We start from the raw sequence: 16,814 nt of genomic DNA, 5'->3' as shown, positions 1-16,814 counted from the left end.
ATGCACTCACATCGTTGTCAATTCTGTAGGCACGAATGGACTACAACTTTTGATGGTGGGACTCTTATTTTTACCAAAATCGGAGTCCTGGACTCCTGCTTTTAAAATCCAAGTGAGACCTCTGGGTATGTCTTTTTTTAATATTATCAGATCGATATTGCTCATTCATCGTGAATTATTATTTTACAGAAAAGAAAATCCAAGACAGTTGAGAACATTGATATTGTGATTGTTATTTACAACTATAATAACTCTCAAGGCTTTTTTATTTCGATTCTCTTTTCTGTACATTATAAATTATAATTAGATTAGTTACATTTGATGTTTGATCAATACAGTATGATTTTCTGCAGCCCATTACTCCAGCACACTTAAAAAAAGAAAAGAAATTAACATATTAGATTCCATTTTACATTTAATCCATAGCCAACATAAAGAAATTTCGCAGCCCAATCTTTATACATTATTCATTCCACAAGTCTCTCAGTTCTGTTTTCTTTAGGAGAATTGGATCTGGTACCTACTTTCTGCCAGTTCATCTGCATCCTTTTATTTGTTTCCCCCAAAAAACTATGAAAGTTTGCAGTTGGAACAGCATGCATTTGATAATCCTTCACAAAGCCACATCTGCACATGACACTGAAAACAACTGATTTCATGACTCTTTCATGGCATTCTTAGATCTCTGGGAAAAATACCAACAAGTCCCACTATTTTTGCACAGTTTTACTATATATGGTATATGATAGAATGTTAGGATTTATGGTACGGTGCATAATTTTGCTAACCGCTCCGGTGGCCTAGTGGTTAAAGCATCCGCTTCAGATGCGGGAGGTCATAGGTTCGATCCCTGGTCGAGTCATACCAAAGACTTACAAAAATGGTACCTACAGCTGCCTTGCTTGGCGTTTAGCATTAAGAGGTTAGTGTTAGGACTGGTCGGCCTGGTGTCAGGATGCTGTGACTGGGTGGGACATCATGCTATATGTCTGCGGCATGATGCCCCAGTGCTAGACATCACTATAAACTGCCACATTGCAGACATCGTAGCGATATGACTGAAAAATTGTTAAAGCTACGTTGAAAATCAAAATCACATCACACCACATAATTTTGCTTAACAAAGTGAGATTTCAAAGTGCATACATGTGTAATAAATCATTTGGTCAAAGCTATAACAGGATATAAAATATCTAGGTTAAGCTTACTGGAAAATTGAATGTGCCCTTGTGAGATTTGAACTTCTCCAAAAATTTAACAACATAATATCACACCCAATAGATATAAATAAAATCAAATAAATGGGAGCATGGTTGTAGGGAAGTAACATATTTATTTTACAAATAACGTTTGTTCTCTTTTTTATTTTAATTGCACTTTAAACTCGTATGCCAGTAATTAAAATTGTCAAAAAGACATGTCAAAATATTATATGTAGATATGTGGATTAAAAAAAAGGAATGATTATAATTCAGATATAGTTAGAAGAATAATAAAAACACATGTACATGTATATAGTTAGATAAGTGGATGTTAGATAGGGGCTTTGGAAATAGCAACATTTTTGAGAGAGATACTGAAAGATCTTTATTTGAAAAATGAAATCCCTAAGAACAGAAGTGTGTTAACTAAATTTTAATCATGTTTTAAAATATTTTAGTATTTTCTTTATCATAAAGATCACATGCAGATTTAAACTATGAACCAAGAAAACAAAGGAAAGCTCATGAGTAACACAGCCAGGTGGAGTGGGCAACTAAGTTGCCTAAAAATGTTAACTTTGCCTCTATTAGGATAGAGAAAACAATTTCACCCTGTGATATGTTTTGATGTCAATAGAATAACAATAGTGCATGACTTTTGAATTGCTTATTTGGCCCACACTATTAACTCAGTGAGGTAAACTTCAGGAGAAATGTATTTTATGCAGGTGTTGATATCAGTTTTGCCAAGAAAACAGTCTTTTTCACACTGGCATATCTTTTAATAATTGACTGACCATTAACCTTTCCCCACAAGTTATCATCTGATGATGGAAAAATACTAAATTGTGTTTTGAAACTTGAAACTGCAATATATAAACAGTTTGTGTTTAAGAACGGAATCAGTAAAAGCTGTTTCTATATATTATATATATATATATATATATATATATATATATGACTTCCAATAACGCATAAATGTGCATCCCTGATGCAATAAAATAAAAAATGATGCATTAAAACCCCAGCCTAAGAGTCCCATAGGATGCATAAAAATTGCTGACCAAGTCAATTTCCAGCTTGCAGAAAAGGTTGATGTTTCACCAAACAGAGGTCTATGGATTTTCAGTGCCCTCTGTTGAGGTCATGCTTATTAATTATGCATTGTGTCAAATTTTGAATAGTATTGAACCTTAAAGTTGAATGCATTGAGCATTAAAATTTTATCACATTTAAGCCAGAAAAGTCTTTGTGAAGGGTCACCTTGACCTTCTTCTTTTTTCCCTTTGTGTGTTAAAGCTTAAAAGGCAAGCATTTATGACTCGGTGAGATTTGACCAGGGCATTGCAACGCTGTCCTGATAAAGTAAATATTTGAGCTACCAACCATAACCGCTTGATAGGAACTCATGTCAAATTATCATTTTTTAAAGGGAAATTGATATTGCACCATAGTTCAGAGATTCTAGGCTGTCTAAAATCTAATGAAAGAAATGATTATCTTGGGAAAAATTTAGGAACCGCTGCGTACAATTGGCCAGAGTAAATTTGGTACACTTTTGAAGTAATGTGAATTTAAAGTGACGACCTTAGTCGAAATTGGTTAGTCTAGAATTTCCTGAGAGAAGAGAAGATTGGCTCCAAGGAAACCTAAAAAGAATAGTGCTTTCCTTGTTAAACAAGCAAAAGGGGACTAGGTAGCTGTCTTGTAAGAAAAGACAGGGTTTAGTGCTAGAATGCACAATTTCTGAAAGAGAACAGCATTAAGGTACACAATTTTAATTTTTCACATAATTTTCTAATTTTGATTGTTTTGTGCAAATATGTTTGATATGACTAGGATCCATATTATGTATCATTTATTCAGTTTCATGGAAATCTGTTGATGCCAGAGTTGTTATGCAATTTATCTCTTCAGTTTTACAGTTACTAGTTCAGGATAGAATTGATGATTGCATGCTGTCCAAATTTTCATATGTGTAGGATTTCATAGGGTTATATGAAATAATTTCCTTTGTTAGGGCAATACTGATTATCATGAGTTAACAATAATCGCATATTTATATCTGATTTTGTAATGTTTAAATAATCTTGTAAGTTATGGATTGCTGTGAGCTAGAATTTTGTGAATTTTATACTGTAGTAATCGAGCATGTAGTAGCATAGATAAAGAGATACAGTAATGTTATATATACCGCACACATGCATATTTATGGCTGGTCAGTGTGAAGTGAGGGTGATGTTCAATTGGATTAGTTAAAAATTTATGCAGTGTTCTGATAGTTATTTATGCTTCTGAGTGAGGGAATTGTATGTACGTATAGAAAGTGGTACATAAAGAGATTTAGGGGTAATTTTGTCCTTTAAGGAACAGCTTTTTGGGAGAGATGGGACAGTCTGAAGACGGAAGTAAAAAAAAAAGTGATGAGTTCAGAATAAAGGACTAGGAAGTCCAGAAAGGGATGAAGTTTTTGGAGTAGGAAGACATTTGATATATGGTCAAGGGAGGAAAGTGATGCAATCAGTCATGGACATTGTGCTCTTTTCACCATTCATCATTATGATAAAATAAATCTAAATAAGACACTGCTATTAAATTCTGTTGACATAACTTAAGTTGAATTGGAGTTGCTGCTATTAAGTGTTACTGATTAAATTTTTTTATTTTTCTTGTCTAAGGGAGTTTGTATTGCATTATTTCTTCCCAATAGTCTTGCTCAGTTCCCTGTTAATATTCTATCTTTTCACTCCCACCGGGCTATACAATTGAGGTAGGTCATTCCATAGATAACGCCAACCAAATCCAATTAACCACCCCTCTTACTAAGAGGGTGATGTTACATGTTCATATCTGAGTGTAGCCAAATAAGTATAACAACTGAATATCACCCAATTTATTTCCAAGAAAACAGATGGGTTTCATCAGGTTGAAATTAGCCTCACAGATTTATTATATTCATAATAAAATTAGGTAGCAGACCAGCCTATGGTTTTATAGAAAATGTCGTCAGATTATAAGCAAGACACTTTATGGTGTGACTGGTGGATGCTGTATGACAAAAATGTTAGAGCAGATGGATCTCTGCAAAATTCAAAACATGTCAGATCAGAAAAAAAGGCTAATCAACACCTTTTTACAAACTTTAAAGGAAGAATATAAGAGTAATGAAATACAGCACTTGGGACTGAGCACTTGAATGCTCATTGAATGACCATACCTGTGTCCCTGCATCACCCTCTAATCAAAGTTGGTCTCATGAAAGTTGTAAGTCACATGGGATTGCATAAATGTCAACTTTACTCTTTGTTTTGAGAACATAACCATGTTGAGTGACACTGATTGAGATAGTTGGAATTTGAAACTGTTTGAGATGGTTGGAATTGAACACTGATTGAGATAATTGAATTTGAACACTGACTGGGATAGTTGGAATGTCACACCTTTCTATAAAGTAAGATGGTGAAATCACCATGATAACTAGAAATAAAAGAGGGCAGATGAAAATAATTGATAATATACATGCTGTTTTATCCACACAAAAAAATGTTATAATAATGATTTCATTTGATTCTCTATTAAGTGTTTGCTATTTGATGTTAAAGTGTGCACATGGTTATATTTATTGTTGGCTGTGACATTATGTCAAATTTAAGTATTATGTATAAATACCATGACTCAGAGCCTGATGCTGACTTAAAATATATCATTCCAGTTGTACTAATTCAATGTGGTTCATTTGGAAAGTCAGCCTACTGAATGTAAAAATTCCATTTTTCAAAGATTGCTTCGATGCATGTCACCGATTTTTTGTCAACTTGGTATTAATTGCTAAAAATGCAGCTCTTTAAATTTCTTTGACAGGTGTGTGCTGAAAAAAAAGGCTCTAATTGATAGTCATTAATTGATCAGAGGTTTTTGTTCCAGGCTTGATTGATATTAGGCGCTTATGATATGTTGTTTACATAATAATTACAGGAGACTTAATAGAAATGTCTTCATAGGCAATTAAATGGAAACAAATTTCACTTATTTGTATATTATATAATCATTCAGTAAATGTATAACATAAGTGTTCAAAAATCCTTTAGTTGTAAGTAATAATATATCATTATAGTTTTGTTTTAATTCTTTTCTCTTAGATATTTCAAACAAATTTCCACACATCTCTTTATCCGTCTAAATACTTGTACATGTATGTGTATTTTCTTCAAACTATTTCTGCATTTTAACTCCTTGTAATTTACATATATATGTCTGTTATATATATATATATATAATTTCAGATAACGTCAACTATTAGCATATAGTTGTAAGGTGTCGAGCGATACAAATGAAACAAAACAACCAGGAAATGATTTAAAACATGCAATATTTTTTCTTGTTGTTTTACTCGTGTTGGATATTATGTTTTGGGCAATCTTACATTTTCCAGCCATCTTTCATGGGGCAAGCTGACAGGTATAACATTTGTAAATCCCTGACATTAGTTTTGAAGTTCTTTATATGGTCAGTTTCTCAAGTACAGGTAGTAGTATGAGAATTTGTCTTGATGCATAAAACATATATCTCATTTATACTTCCTTCTTGTCATTTCTTATAGGAGACAAGATTTTATCTGGAGAGAGCAAGTTTTGTCTTACCACTGGTTCTATTGTTACGCTGAATGCTAGTTTTCGCCGCTGCAGTAGCCTCAACCTTGAGTCAGAGGAACAACCAAAAGAGCAAGCATGGAGAGATGATGTACATCTACTCTTTGACTTTGTTCGCAAAACAGTTGCACTAAAGGTGTTGTATGGGTCACACACTGACATTTTCTAGCTACAGATAATTCAGTAAATGATCATAATGTTCTTTTTCTTTGCAGGGATCAGCAGATAGTAACGAGAAGGTAACAATTATTTTTAGCTAATGGTATAGTCCTGCATCAGCCTTCAAAATATCATGTAATAAACTTAATGTAAATTGCTTGAAAGCTTCTTAGCAAGAAAGCATTTAAATTGTTCCAAAATAATGTCAGTTACCTCTTTTGTATAAAACCCTCCCAAAGCATCCAGGCATAAAAAGAATTTCAGCTTTGCATAAATAATGCCAATCTGAAATTAGAAATGGCTGCGGGTACTAAAATTTAAAAAACCCATTAAAAACTAACTTTTTGTAAAAGCTGCTGAATAGAATTAGAAAATTTCACAGAAAACATCCTGACATGAACGCCTTTCTGATTTATAGAAATGATTTGCACTTAACTGAAGTATTCCAGCTTTAAGTTTCTGAATGGCCCTGATCAGCTGTCAGATGTTTCTGCTGTTGTTTAAAATATAAAACAACTTTAAATATCTTCTCAAAAAATGCAGAAACAAATTTGATCAAAATATCAGGAAGCATCCTGGCATGAAGGCCTTTCAAAATCTGGTTACATTACTAAAAATAACAAATAAAACTTAAAATTACTTTTCTTCTCCCACAAATTTAATTAAAAAAATTGGCCAAATTTAAAAGAAAGCATGATTTAAGTTTGAACGAGTTCCAGTTTTGCACAAATTATGTCAATCCTCAGTTCATTGTGTTTAAAAAAAATTTTCATTTAAATGACTTTTTCTGACAAACAAAAAAGACTTTTCACAGAAAACATTCATGTTTGCACAGGTGATGCTGATCTGCTTTCCAAAATGACTGCCGTTAGTAAACAAATATAAAAGCCATGTAATATCGGAAGGTATTGTGCTAATCCCAATTTCTAGGCCAGCTGCCCTAACAACTGGGTTTTAGGAAGATTCATCCAGGTGGCTACCCCAGGTTATAGCTGAGGCAATGGCATCATCACCCTCTGTATTGTTATGATTTTATATTAATGTTTTCATGACTCAAAGACAGTTCCAGTTTTGACCTGCTGGTGGTGGCAGGGATAATACAGGTAAAATATTTAGCGATTCAAAATTTTGTTCTTTTCTCTTTGAAAAACATTGTCTACCTTCACCTTGCAGTAAACTTCATTTGCCCAACAGTACTTTTTAGCTCTTCTGCTCGTGGACATCCAGCAAGGCTGTCACGACAGCTGTCTTGAACATCTTGTTATCATTATTACTCCCGAATGGATAGTCATATCTTTATGGTGTTTTGGATATCTTGAAAATCATTTTATTATAATTCCTCATGTTAGTCCTTAATGAAAATAGCACCGTTCAGATTTCTGTTATGGACTCTACAAGGGTCATCTTGGGCATCTTTTCATTACTTCTGGTCTTGATTGGATGGTCTTGTCAACATGGGAGTCCACAATGTCCATCTTGGAAGTCTTGTCAATACGTCTGGTCTTGTCAACATAGGGTTTTCACTAAAAGACTTATGATTTTACTTGGTATTAAATCAAATGGTGCTGATCTGATCACCAGCATGGCCAGCAATATCATAAATGTTTCACAAAAGATTCCAGAAGCTGGGCCACTATTTCCTCCATACTCCAAATTTAGGAGACACAACTTTTTAGAGACAGAGGAATATAATAGTACATAATGCACTAATAGTGTCCTAAAGATGAGATAATCTTAATTGCTTTGGCAGATTTGCCACACTGTAACTTTATTGTTTGCACAGTAGTTATAGGTTACTGCATTTGTATGTAAAAATATGAACAAGTATTTTGGCTGGAATACTGCATGACCTTAGGAGTGGTGCAGTATATCCATCCAACAAAACAAGTTCATATTTTCCCATACAAATGCAGTAACCTTTTTATTATATGCTCATTTTCTTATTCTACCTAAGGCTTACGTATATAAACAAAATACACTACAAGAAACAACGTAAATGAATGAATGCCGTATTCCAAACTAAATACACAAGCGCAGATTTATCATTGCACAACAACATCACTAATGCGCACATAACTCCGCCCAGATAAATTTGAACTTAGTCGCGCGCTTGACATAACTTTCGAAAGAATATGGCGTGTCTAGTTAAAATTTAAACTTGCAGTCATATTGTGAATCAATGCGCATTGCAACAACTTTTCCATTTGATCTGGAATGGCTATATTTTGGTATTTTGTTTCGATTCGACGAAAGTTTGTGATTTTGGACTGGATTCATCTGTGCAAATTATACATGAAATACATAGGATTGAAGCGGTGCGGGAGAAGCGTGTTTCTGTCATTGAATGTTTGAAATCATAATGTGGGGAAAATATGAAGTCTTTCAGTTACAATTATCAAAAATATGCCTTGGAATTTAATGCTTATTTCATTTTGAGTGCAGTAAGGAGGAAGCAATTGCACTTATCATCGAAATTACAGCACAATTTTGAAATGTGTAATCCAGATTGAAAACCTATGACATGGCTCATGTAATTCGGATTTGCAGAATTAAGAAAATACATTTTGAGGAAATTCAGGATGTAAAACTGTAAGTATATTTTATTTTGCCATTCTTATCATCAGCTAAAGAAGAGAGTACAGTGGAACCCCACTATAACGCGATGATCGGGGTCCATAAAATCGGATCGTGTTAAAAGCGGGGTCGCGTTAATGCGGGGTTTTACAATATTTAACTTTTTTTCCGAGAACATATACGTGTATACATGTACATGATCAAAAGTCGGCTTATCATCAGATGAATATTAACTGGAATGCATTAATTAAGATATATTCAAAATAATCGATGGCTAATATATTTATAGGTTATTACTGTGCATTAAAAACATTTACTAATTTTTATTTGTTTGAACGATAATACAGATTGACCGATAATACCAGACTATCGCTATATCATGAAAAGTGTATCAACACCGTATGCTACCGTGCCGTCGTGGCATGCAGTTCATCCATAATGGATGTAATTTCATTGAAAATCGTACAGATTTAAAATATTCAATAATTTTGTAATAGTCTGAATTTGTCGTGTAAAATAGAGGATGAACAAAATATTGAAACCATTTACTTGCCGTCTGATATCGTACGGTCATTGCATGCAGCTATTCCCGGGTCTACATACGGTGTCTGTACAAATTTCATACCGCTAAAATTTTATCATATGCGACAACTGCAAGAATAATTAACAATCAACGCATGATTTCAGCGTGCAAATAACTTTTATTTCAGATTTTGTGAACATCAAAAGAAACATGTGAAAACTGCTAAAGTAATCGTTGTGCAAAGTGCAAAGTCAGTGTGGTTCCAAATTTAAATTTCATCATTTCTTGAAACATATATCCAATGACGTTTGCTTCTTTGCCGCGAACTGTTGGGTTCTAGCAAAGTCAAGAATGTTTCTTAATTGAAGGACTTTGACGCTGTCAACATCTTGTGTTTCCAGCCACCTTAAACTTGCTTCTAAATGTACTACTGCTTCAGACACTTTTGGTGGGGGAGTTGGGGTGCCATCGTCATCGTTATCATTATCGTCACTGGTTTCAGGTTCTGATTGTGCAGCTTCATTCTTCCTGCTGACATTTGTAACAATTTCGTCATCTGATATGTGTTCGTATATAGGGCAAATGTCATCTACTGAATACCAGTTAAGGATATCATGATGGCTGTGCTCGTATTTTTTGAGTGCTTCTTCTGCTAAACGTACGTCGTCTTCAGTGAATCCTGTAAATTCAAGCTCATCGTCACTATCATTTTGTGTCGAGGGCGTAAAAGCTGGCCCAAGACCCTTTATCCAGCATCGTTCAATGCAGCGTGCAGTGATAGCATCCCAGGCTTTACCTCCAAGGTGACATACTTCTTTTAAGTTGAGTAATGCCAATGATGTGTCGACGGATGCGTTATTATCTGCTACCATTCCCTTTATCATTTCACGGCGATAATTTTGTTTAAATACGGAAATTATGCCTTGGTCAAGTGGCTGGATTTCTGACGTAGTGTTTTTCGGGAGGTACGAAACTTTGATCTTGCCATCACTGCTGACAAGATTTTCCGCTGGGGGGTGGGCAGGGCAATTATCCAGCAGGAGGAGAGCTTTTTCCTCCAGCTTGAGTTTTCGTAAATGAGCCCGAACATCTGGAACGAATGTTTTGTGAAACCAGTCGTCAAATATGGAGCTATTCATCCAAGCATTCTTGCTGTTAGTGTACTGAAATGGAAGTGCCTTCATATTTACATGATGAAAACATCTGGGAGCTTTCGATTTTCCAATCATCAGAGGTCTGACTTTGTGGCTGCCAGACTTGTTAACACAAAATAAGAGAGTCACTCTGTCCTTCCTCTTCTTGAAACCTTCTCGTTTGTGACTGTCAGTCTTGGTTGCAAGGGTGCGATCGGGTAACATTTTATAACATAAACCAGTCCCATCGCAGTTGTAAACTTGGTCAGCTGTGTAGCAACCGTCCTCCAGCAACTTTTTAAGCCCAATCGGGTAGGAATTGGCAGCCTCTTTGTCAGCGGAGCGGATTTCCCCAGACACAAGAACTTGGCTGATAGCATGCCTTTTCTTGAATCTGTCTAGCCAGCCATTACTCGCCTTAAATTTGGAATCTTCTCCATTGATACGGCGATCAAATTTCTCTGCTTGGGCTTTCAGAATTGGGCCAGAAATTGGAACACCTTCTGAGCGAGCTTGTACAAACCATTGGTACAAAGCTGAATCTAGGACATTGTCATTAGCTAACTTAACCCTTTTACGCTGTAAACCAGTTTCCTCTTCAAGAATGTTGGGTAGACTACGGAGCTTTCCTTCATCTGTTTTCCACCCTCGCAAAGTGGACTCGCTGATTCCTAGATCTCTGGCAAGCTGAGTTTGTTGTTTGCCCTTCTTTAGTTGATCTAGGGCATACAGTTTCTCTTTAGCAGAAAACGACTTGCGTTTTTGAACTTGCTTTTCCATAACAGTAAAATATTTTTTTATATAAGCAAACAACGTACACAGATAAAGCTCGATAACTAAGTAATGAAGGCCTGCAGTGGTTACGAATCACTTTTTATATAAAACAAAATTAAGCTGAACGGATGTACAATTTCATACCCTTTTAATTTACAGATAATAAAGTGGATATTATTTACTTTCAACTGTTTGTTGTTTGATCACACCGCCAAGCACAGCATACATGTTGGCGGCTTTCGTCCTTTGATGTTTATTAAATTGTGCGACTCTTGTATCAACCACAGCTTTGTCTGCTGCTTGGCTGTGATTGCAGTTAAATAAGAAGCCCATGTCGGCTATTGTTTGAGCAATGACTGTATACAGATTTCATGGAAGACAATCACAAAGACGATTTACTGGCTTTACTCGTGGATCCGTAATAAGTAACACTTCCGATAATGTTTACTTCGGCTTAACAATTCAAAAACCTAATGAAACCAGTTTTCTCTTCTAGAGTAGAATACGGAGCTTCACCACAACCTGTTCAAATTGATAAATTTCAGAAGCCAAGCGTTGTACACACTATTTCTCGTACGTTATATATATCGTATTATTTTAGAATTCATACACGATCACTTCTCCAAAATCACTTAAAGAACCTGGATAAATTGTTAAGTTCCGATCGTTTATTATTAAAAGTCATACGCGAATTCTTCCACCAAATTATAATAAACGTTTTACACACTATTTCTCGTACGTTAAACAAATATTTTCACGGTCCGATAAAAATACACGTAAATGAATTTCAAATTTCAGGAACCATGCCACGATCATATTATTTTAAAAGTCACAACTAATCTCATGCCCAAAATGAAGTTAATTTCTTGTTTTGTTTTTTTTACTTTTCTCCAAATTTTTTTTCTCCATGTGTGAATGAATATACGAAATTTTGGGAGCCATGCTACGACCGTGTTATATCCGAATTCGCGTTATGGCGGGGCGCATTATAGCGGGGTTCCACTGTATATGACTTGTCACTTGTATATTATTTGTAAGGACCTTATCTTGCATCTGTTATATACTGTAGCTAGCCTAAATCCATAACATTGTATCAACGCGGAATGTGCCAAAGCAGCTGGTATGTGGCAGTCCACGAAACATCTGTTTTAGTTCATTCAGAAACAAATTTAAACAGCCACAACGTAAAGAGCCTCTTACGCAAGTGTACAAATCAAAAGTGCTGGCGTCTGCATCCATTGTTTGTTTATAATAGAAAGTAGTTCCTTTATGCATGTGAATGCTATATGTGTATTGTCGCGCAGATTCAATATCGGGTAATACTGCACGATTCTGACAATGTAAAGTTAATGGGGGAAAAAATGAGCATATAATAATATCATATTTTTCATGGACACTTACACTATTGCAATAAAAGTGTTTTTTATGGTCATGTTACTTATGAAGACATGTTTGAATATCAATTTAACCTGAAATGGGCTGTACATTGGAATTTTTCGTTCTGCATCCTGCTTTCATTTAACTTTACACATTATTTACCTGCATGTATTATAATAAATACCTTTGTTTTCTTTAATTAAATGACAAGAAAAATGTTGCATTTACATAAATTGTCTTCTTGCATTATTTCAACTGCAAAATAAATCTTCCTCACTATAAGGGTGACTTGAATGTCATAACATAAACCTGGCTGTTTTCATTACCAGATACATTGTTTTAAAATAGATATTCATTTCCATATTAGAGTTTGATCACCTTTTGCAACTTTGGCCATTGCTATCACCAACAGAGACATGGATGGACATCCATTAACATAAAGCTCTAGGCATAATTTTTACATTCTTTTTTAGCTGACAGAAACTTGGGACATGTGTGTATGTGCACAAGGTCAATATTTGTGACATAGGACAAAACATTGCATGAAACCTGTGAGCCTGCTGGGTGTGCAACATTGTACTGTTATTGATAATTCTCAGATGGGTGGCCATAGCTACATGAGCTATTCACTGAAAGACCTCTTATCATTTTTGGTTGGCTCTGAATGAAAATGATGCTTCTTCAGCACGATGGTAATTTTGAAAATTTTGATAGTGCTACTCCACCAGAATTGATGGTTGTATTGTGAAAATTTCTTTCAGCAGAAGACTTAATATGATCTCTAATTGGTCAAAAAATAAAAAAGATGCCTCTTAGACATCAAGAATGGTCACCTTACAGGCTGTCTTGAAAAACTTGTTATTATTGCTTTCATTAAGGAGTTCTTATGATATCTTCTGTTGATGGATGTAGCATGATATGCATTCTAGTGAAAGTTAACCCTTTAGGAGGTACATACAAGATAGCTATGTCTGTCAGGCACATGAACTGCACAATACCATCTTGTCTTTGCGATTTGTTCCATATGAGGGATACTGCTCTCAGATTGTGATTTGTTCCATATGAGGGATGCTGATCTCAGACTGATTTGTTCCATATGAGGGACGATGCTCACGATTGTGATTTGTTCCATATGAGGGATGCTGATCTCAGATTGTGATTTGTTCCATATGAGGGATGCTGATCGCAGATTGTGATTTGTTCCATATGAGGGATGGTACAAAGAATATACTGATTTGAAGTCAGTATATAGAACTTTCCTTTCAGGAACTGGTAACTACCCTTGTATTACCCATAAAACCCATGTGACTGGGCAGTCAACAGTTTGGAATACTCATTTCATAATTTATGAGACTAATCATATTTCTTTAAGATTTGGGATAACAACAAATTCATAAATTTAAGTTAGGTTTTTTTAAGGCTTTCAGCGTGGAAAGTGAATCTGAAAAGACCAAAAAGTTATTTTGCTTTAAAGGTTTCAGTCAAATTAAATATTTTAGCATGGCTGTAAATTTTGTAGTGAAAGTGGAGGCTTTATTCAGTAACTGGGTAGTGTTAGTGCCATGGCAATAATAGCAAAGCATCTTTAAAACCTTTTTGTATACAGGGATGAATGGTCACAATAAAAGTGTACGAGTTTATTGAATTTTCCCAGAAAATAAAAGCATTATTTTACTGAGGATTTTTTTAAATTCAAGATCAATTTTTTTCTCTCAGAGACTTCAGTAACCACTGGTGATTTGGTAATACAGAATTTTTTAGTATTTGCAACATTGACTTTTGCTGCTTGATGGTGAGGATGAATTTATCTGCTGTTAGGTGGAATCAGAATTTGGTTTCTGAGTGCACAAGGCATGATATTTGGGCCATGACTTCCTGTCATGTCTGGTTGGTCCTAAATTAAAAGGATGCAGCTCTGACATACGGTCTGCTATGGTGCTGTCTTGAAAGTCATGTGATCACTATTCCTCCTGATTGGATGGTTGAAGTCACTAGTTTGTCTCCAGATGATCTTTTGTTGGTCCTAAATGAACACATTGCAAGTCTGATAACTAATATTGCCACTTTGGCAGCTATCTTTAAAAATCTTATTATAATTACATGACCAGAGTGAATGGTTATATTGACATTGTATTTTTACTAAAAAGAAAAAAGTTAGTCATAAGTAAAAATGATGCTGATCTGACATCAAGTATGAACACCGTAGTGCCCATCTTGAATTTCTTTTAATTATTGTTCCTCCCAAACAGATGGTTGTATAGATATGTGGTTATCATTTAAAGACGTTTCATGATCTCTAGTTGGTCCTTAATGAAAACAGGATTCGCAGAATCTTGAAAAGTGATTGAATTTTGGTCTTGAAAAGTAATTGAATTTGAGCTCCAAAAAAAGTACTGGAAAGGTGCTTAAAACTTAACAGAAAATGGAAAATCCATTAAAACGTTTGAAAACCAGTCACCCTGAAAAAGACTTATGTATGCATTAAGACTACCAGGTGGGACACAAGACTTATGTATGCATTAAGACTACCAGGTGGGACACAAGACTTATGTATGCATTAAGACTACCAGGTGGGACACAAGACTTATGTATGCATTAAGACTACCAGGTGGGACACTTACATGTCTTCTGATTTCTCAATTAATGCCTATAAAAAATATTCTTATTGAATGTTAAATTTTGTTTACAGGTCATCCATGGAACATATACAATACGTGCGCCCATTCAGATTTCAAGGTTCAAGAATCTTCAATCCCTGGAGGTTAAAAAGGTTCCAATTCATATGCTGGAAGGGTTGCAGATTCTACGAGGCCAGCTTGTTACTCTAACAATATCAAAAAGTCTTCAGACTCTAAAGGTGAAAAGTTCATACCAGTTTGTAGTTTAATAAGAAAACTGTGTTTAACTTTTTCATTTTTATCTGTGATATATTTATGTATTACTTTAGTTTTTTTTAAATTAATAGCATACAGCTGTCCCTTGTTATAAAATAGTAGTTTGGGGTCCGTAACTGCTTCCCATGTTATTATGGAACTTTGTTATCATGAGAATATTGTTATGTAATGAATGGCTGATTAGAAAGAACCACATATGTATGGAATGGGGGTATATTGGGAATAATCAGATTTTCTCAAATAGTAATTTAAAAAAGAAAGAAATAAAGATGTAATTAAAGCTTCATGTTTTTGTCTTTCGTCCAACATACACTTGATATACAAATTTTAAAGCATTTGTTTGATATTGGTCTAGGGGTCCATAACGAAGTTTATTATGATGGGGAGAGCTTTATATTAGAAAAGAAAGATACTTTGTGAATTTCTCTTTATTTAAATTATTAATATCTGTCAAAGGTTAAAATTGTAAAAAAAATTTAATTTCTTTTAATAAATCACAATTTAATTGCAATCTTCCAGAAAAAAATCAACTGCCTTACTGAGATGGACTTGTCAGGGTTGGCACGTCTGCCTTTGTTTCACGTGCTCAAGAGTTACCTTCTTTCACTGATGATGCTACAAATAATATGTAATCTATATGTAAAGACAGATGTTTGATGAGTATCAATAAATATATTAGTCACATAGCCAGCATATATTCAGATACCTCATATATTTATTTAAAAATATCCATAATATAGGTTAAAATTCTGAACATAGATTGACTAGATTATCATCAATGCATTTTAGATTCGTGTTTTGATTTAATACAAAATTGTAATTTTCCATATTTTGCGTTTGATTTTTAAAAGCTGGTTGTTTGGGTGGCTCTTCTTTTGATTATGTTAAGTGGATTTATCTTCTGTTTTCTGACTGAAAATCCAGCCCAGTTATTATGTACTTTTGAGAGAGTGATGTATGGTGAAGTTGTTTGCATTTGAACTAGTCTAAAGTACACTACCTTTAGCACCTATTAAAATAGAGAAAATGAATTTTGTCCAACTAGACAATAACAGCTTCTGAAAGTGCAGTGGATGAATTACTACACATATAAAATGTAATAAAAGTTATCCGCTCTTTTTTAATACAATTTACCTCCAAGTCCAGGAAGTGAAAATCATTTTTGAAAGATGTACACCTGGAGTAAGGGCAAGCTTTATACTCTATAACCCATATTAGACCCATCAATCATAACCCCCAAAAAGTGAATTAAAGGTTCTTTGAACAATACCTAAGATATACAAGGTCTTTTTTAAATAGCCAGTATAACCAGTGAGGAACCCCAGGGAAATTCTTTCTCTTTAAAATTCTAACCCTATGCAAAATACGAAATAGTAGAGCACCACCTTCATTGTTTAAATGCTGAAACTGGTTTGGGTAAAGAGGGTATTTTGTTATATGGTAATGCAGATACCCCATTATTCTGCACCACTAATCCTTTATAACCTTTTGCCATGTAATATTAGTGCATTTACTGTAGTGGAGTAAAC

At 34.6% G+C, this 16,814-nt stretch overlaps 1 protein-coding gene across 1 annotated transcript in view; it reads left to right on the top strand.

Annotated features, from left to right (window-relative positions):
* Nucleotides 1-4,811: 4,811 nt before the first annotated feature.
* The window catches only part of LOC149791896 (uncharacterized), a 198,587-nt gene continuing 186,584 nt past the window's right edge, over nucleotides 4,812-16,814 (top strand). The window contains exons 1-3 of the mRNA XM_089969492.1: nucleotides 4,812-4,854; nucleotides 5,803-5,987; nucleotides 15,081-15,248. Coding sequence (XP_089825618.1) covers nucleotides 4,812-4,854; nucleotides 5,803-5,987; nucleotides 15,081-15,248 — 396 coding nt within the window. The remainder of the gene's footprint in view (nucleotides 4,855-5,802; nucleotides 5,988-15,080; nucleotides 15,249-16,814) is intronic.

This window comes from Sinohyriopsis cumingii, chromosome 9 (genome assembly GCF_028554795.1).
Source record: "Sinohyriopsis cumingii isolate HCF-2022 chromosome 9, ASM2855479v2, whole genome shotgun sequence".
NCBI lineage: Eukaryota > Metazoa > Mollusca > Bivalvia > Unionida > Unionidae > Sinohyriopsis > Sinohyriopsis cumingii.
The sequence above is the reverse complement of the archived record's forward strand: the minus strand, read 5'-3'. Positions and strand labels throughout refer to the sequence as shown.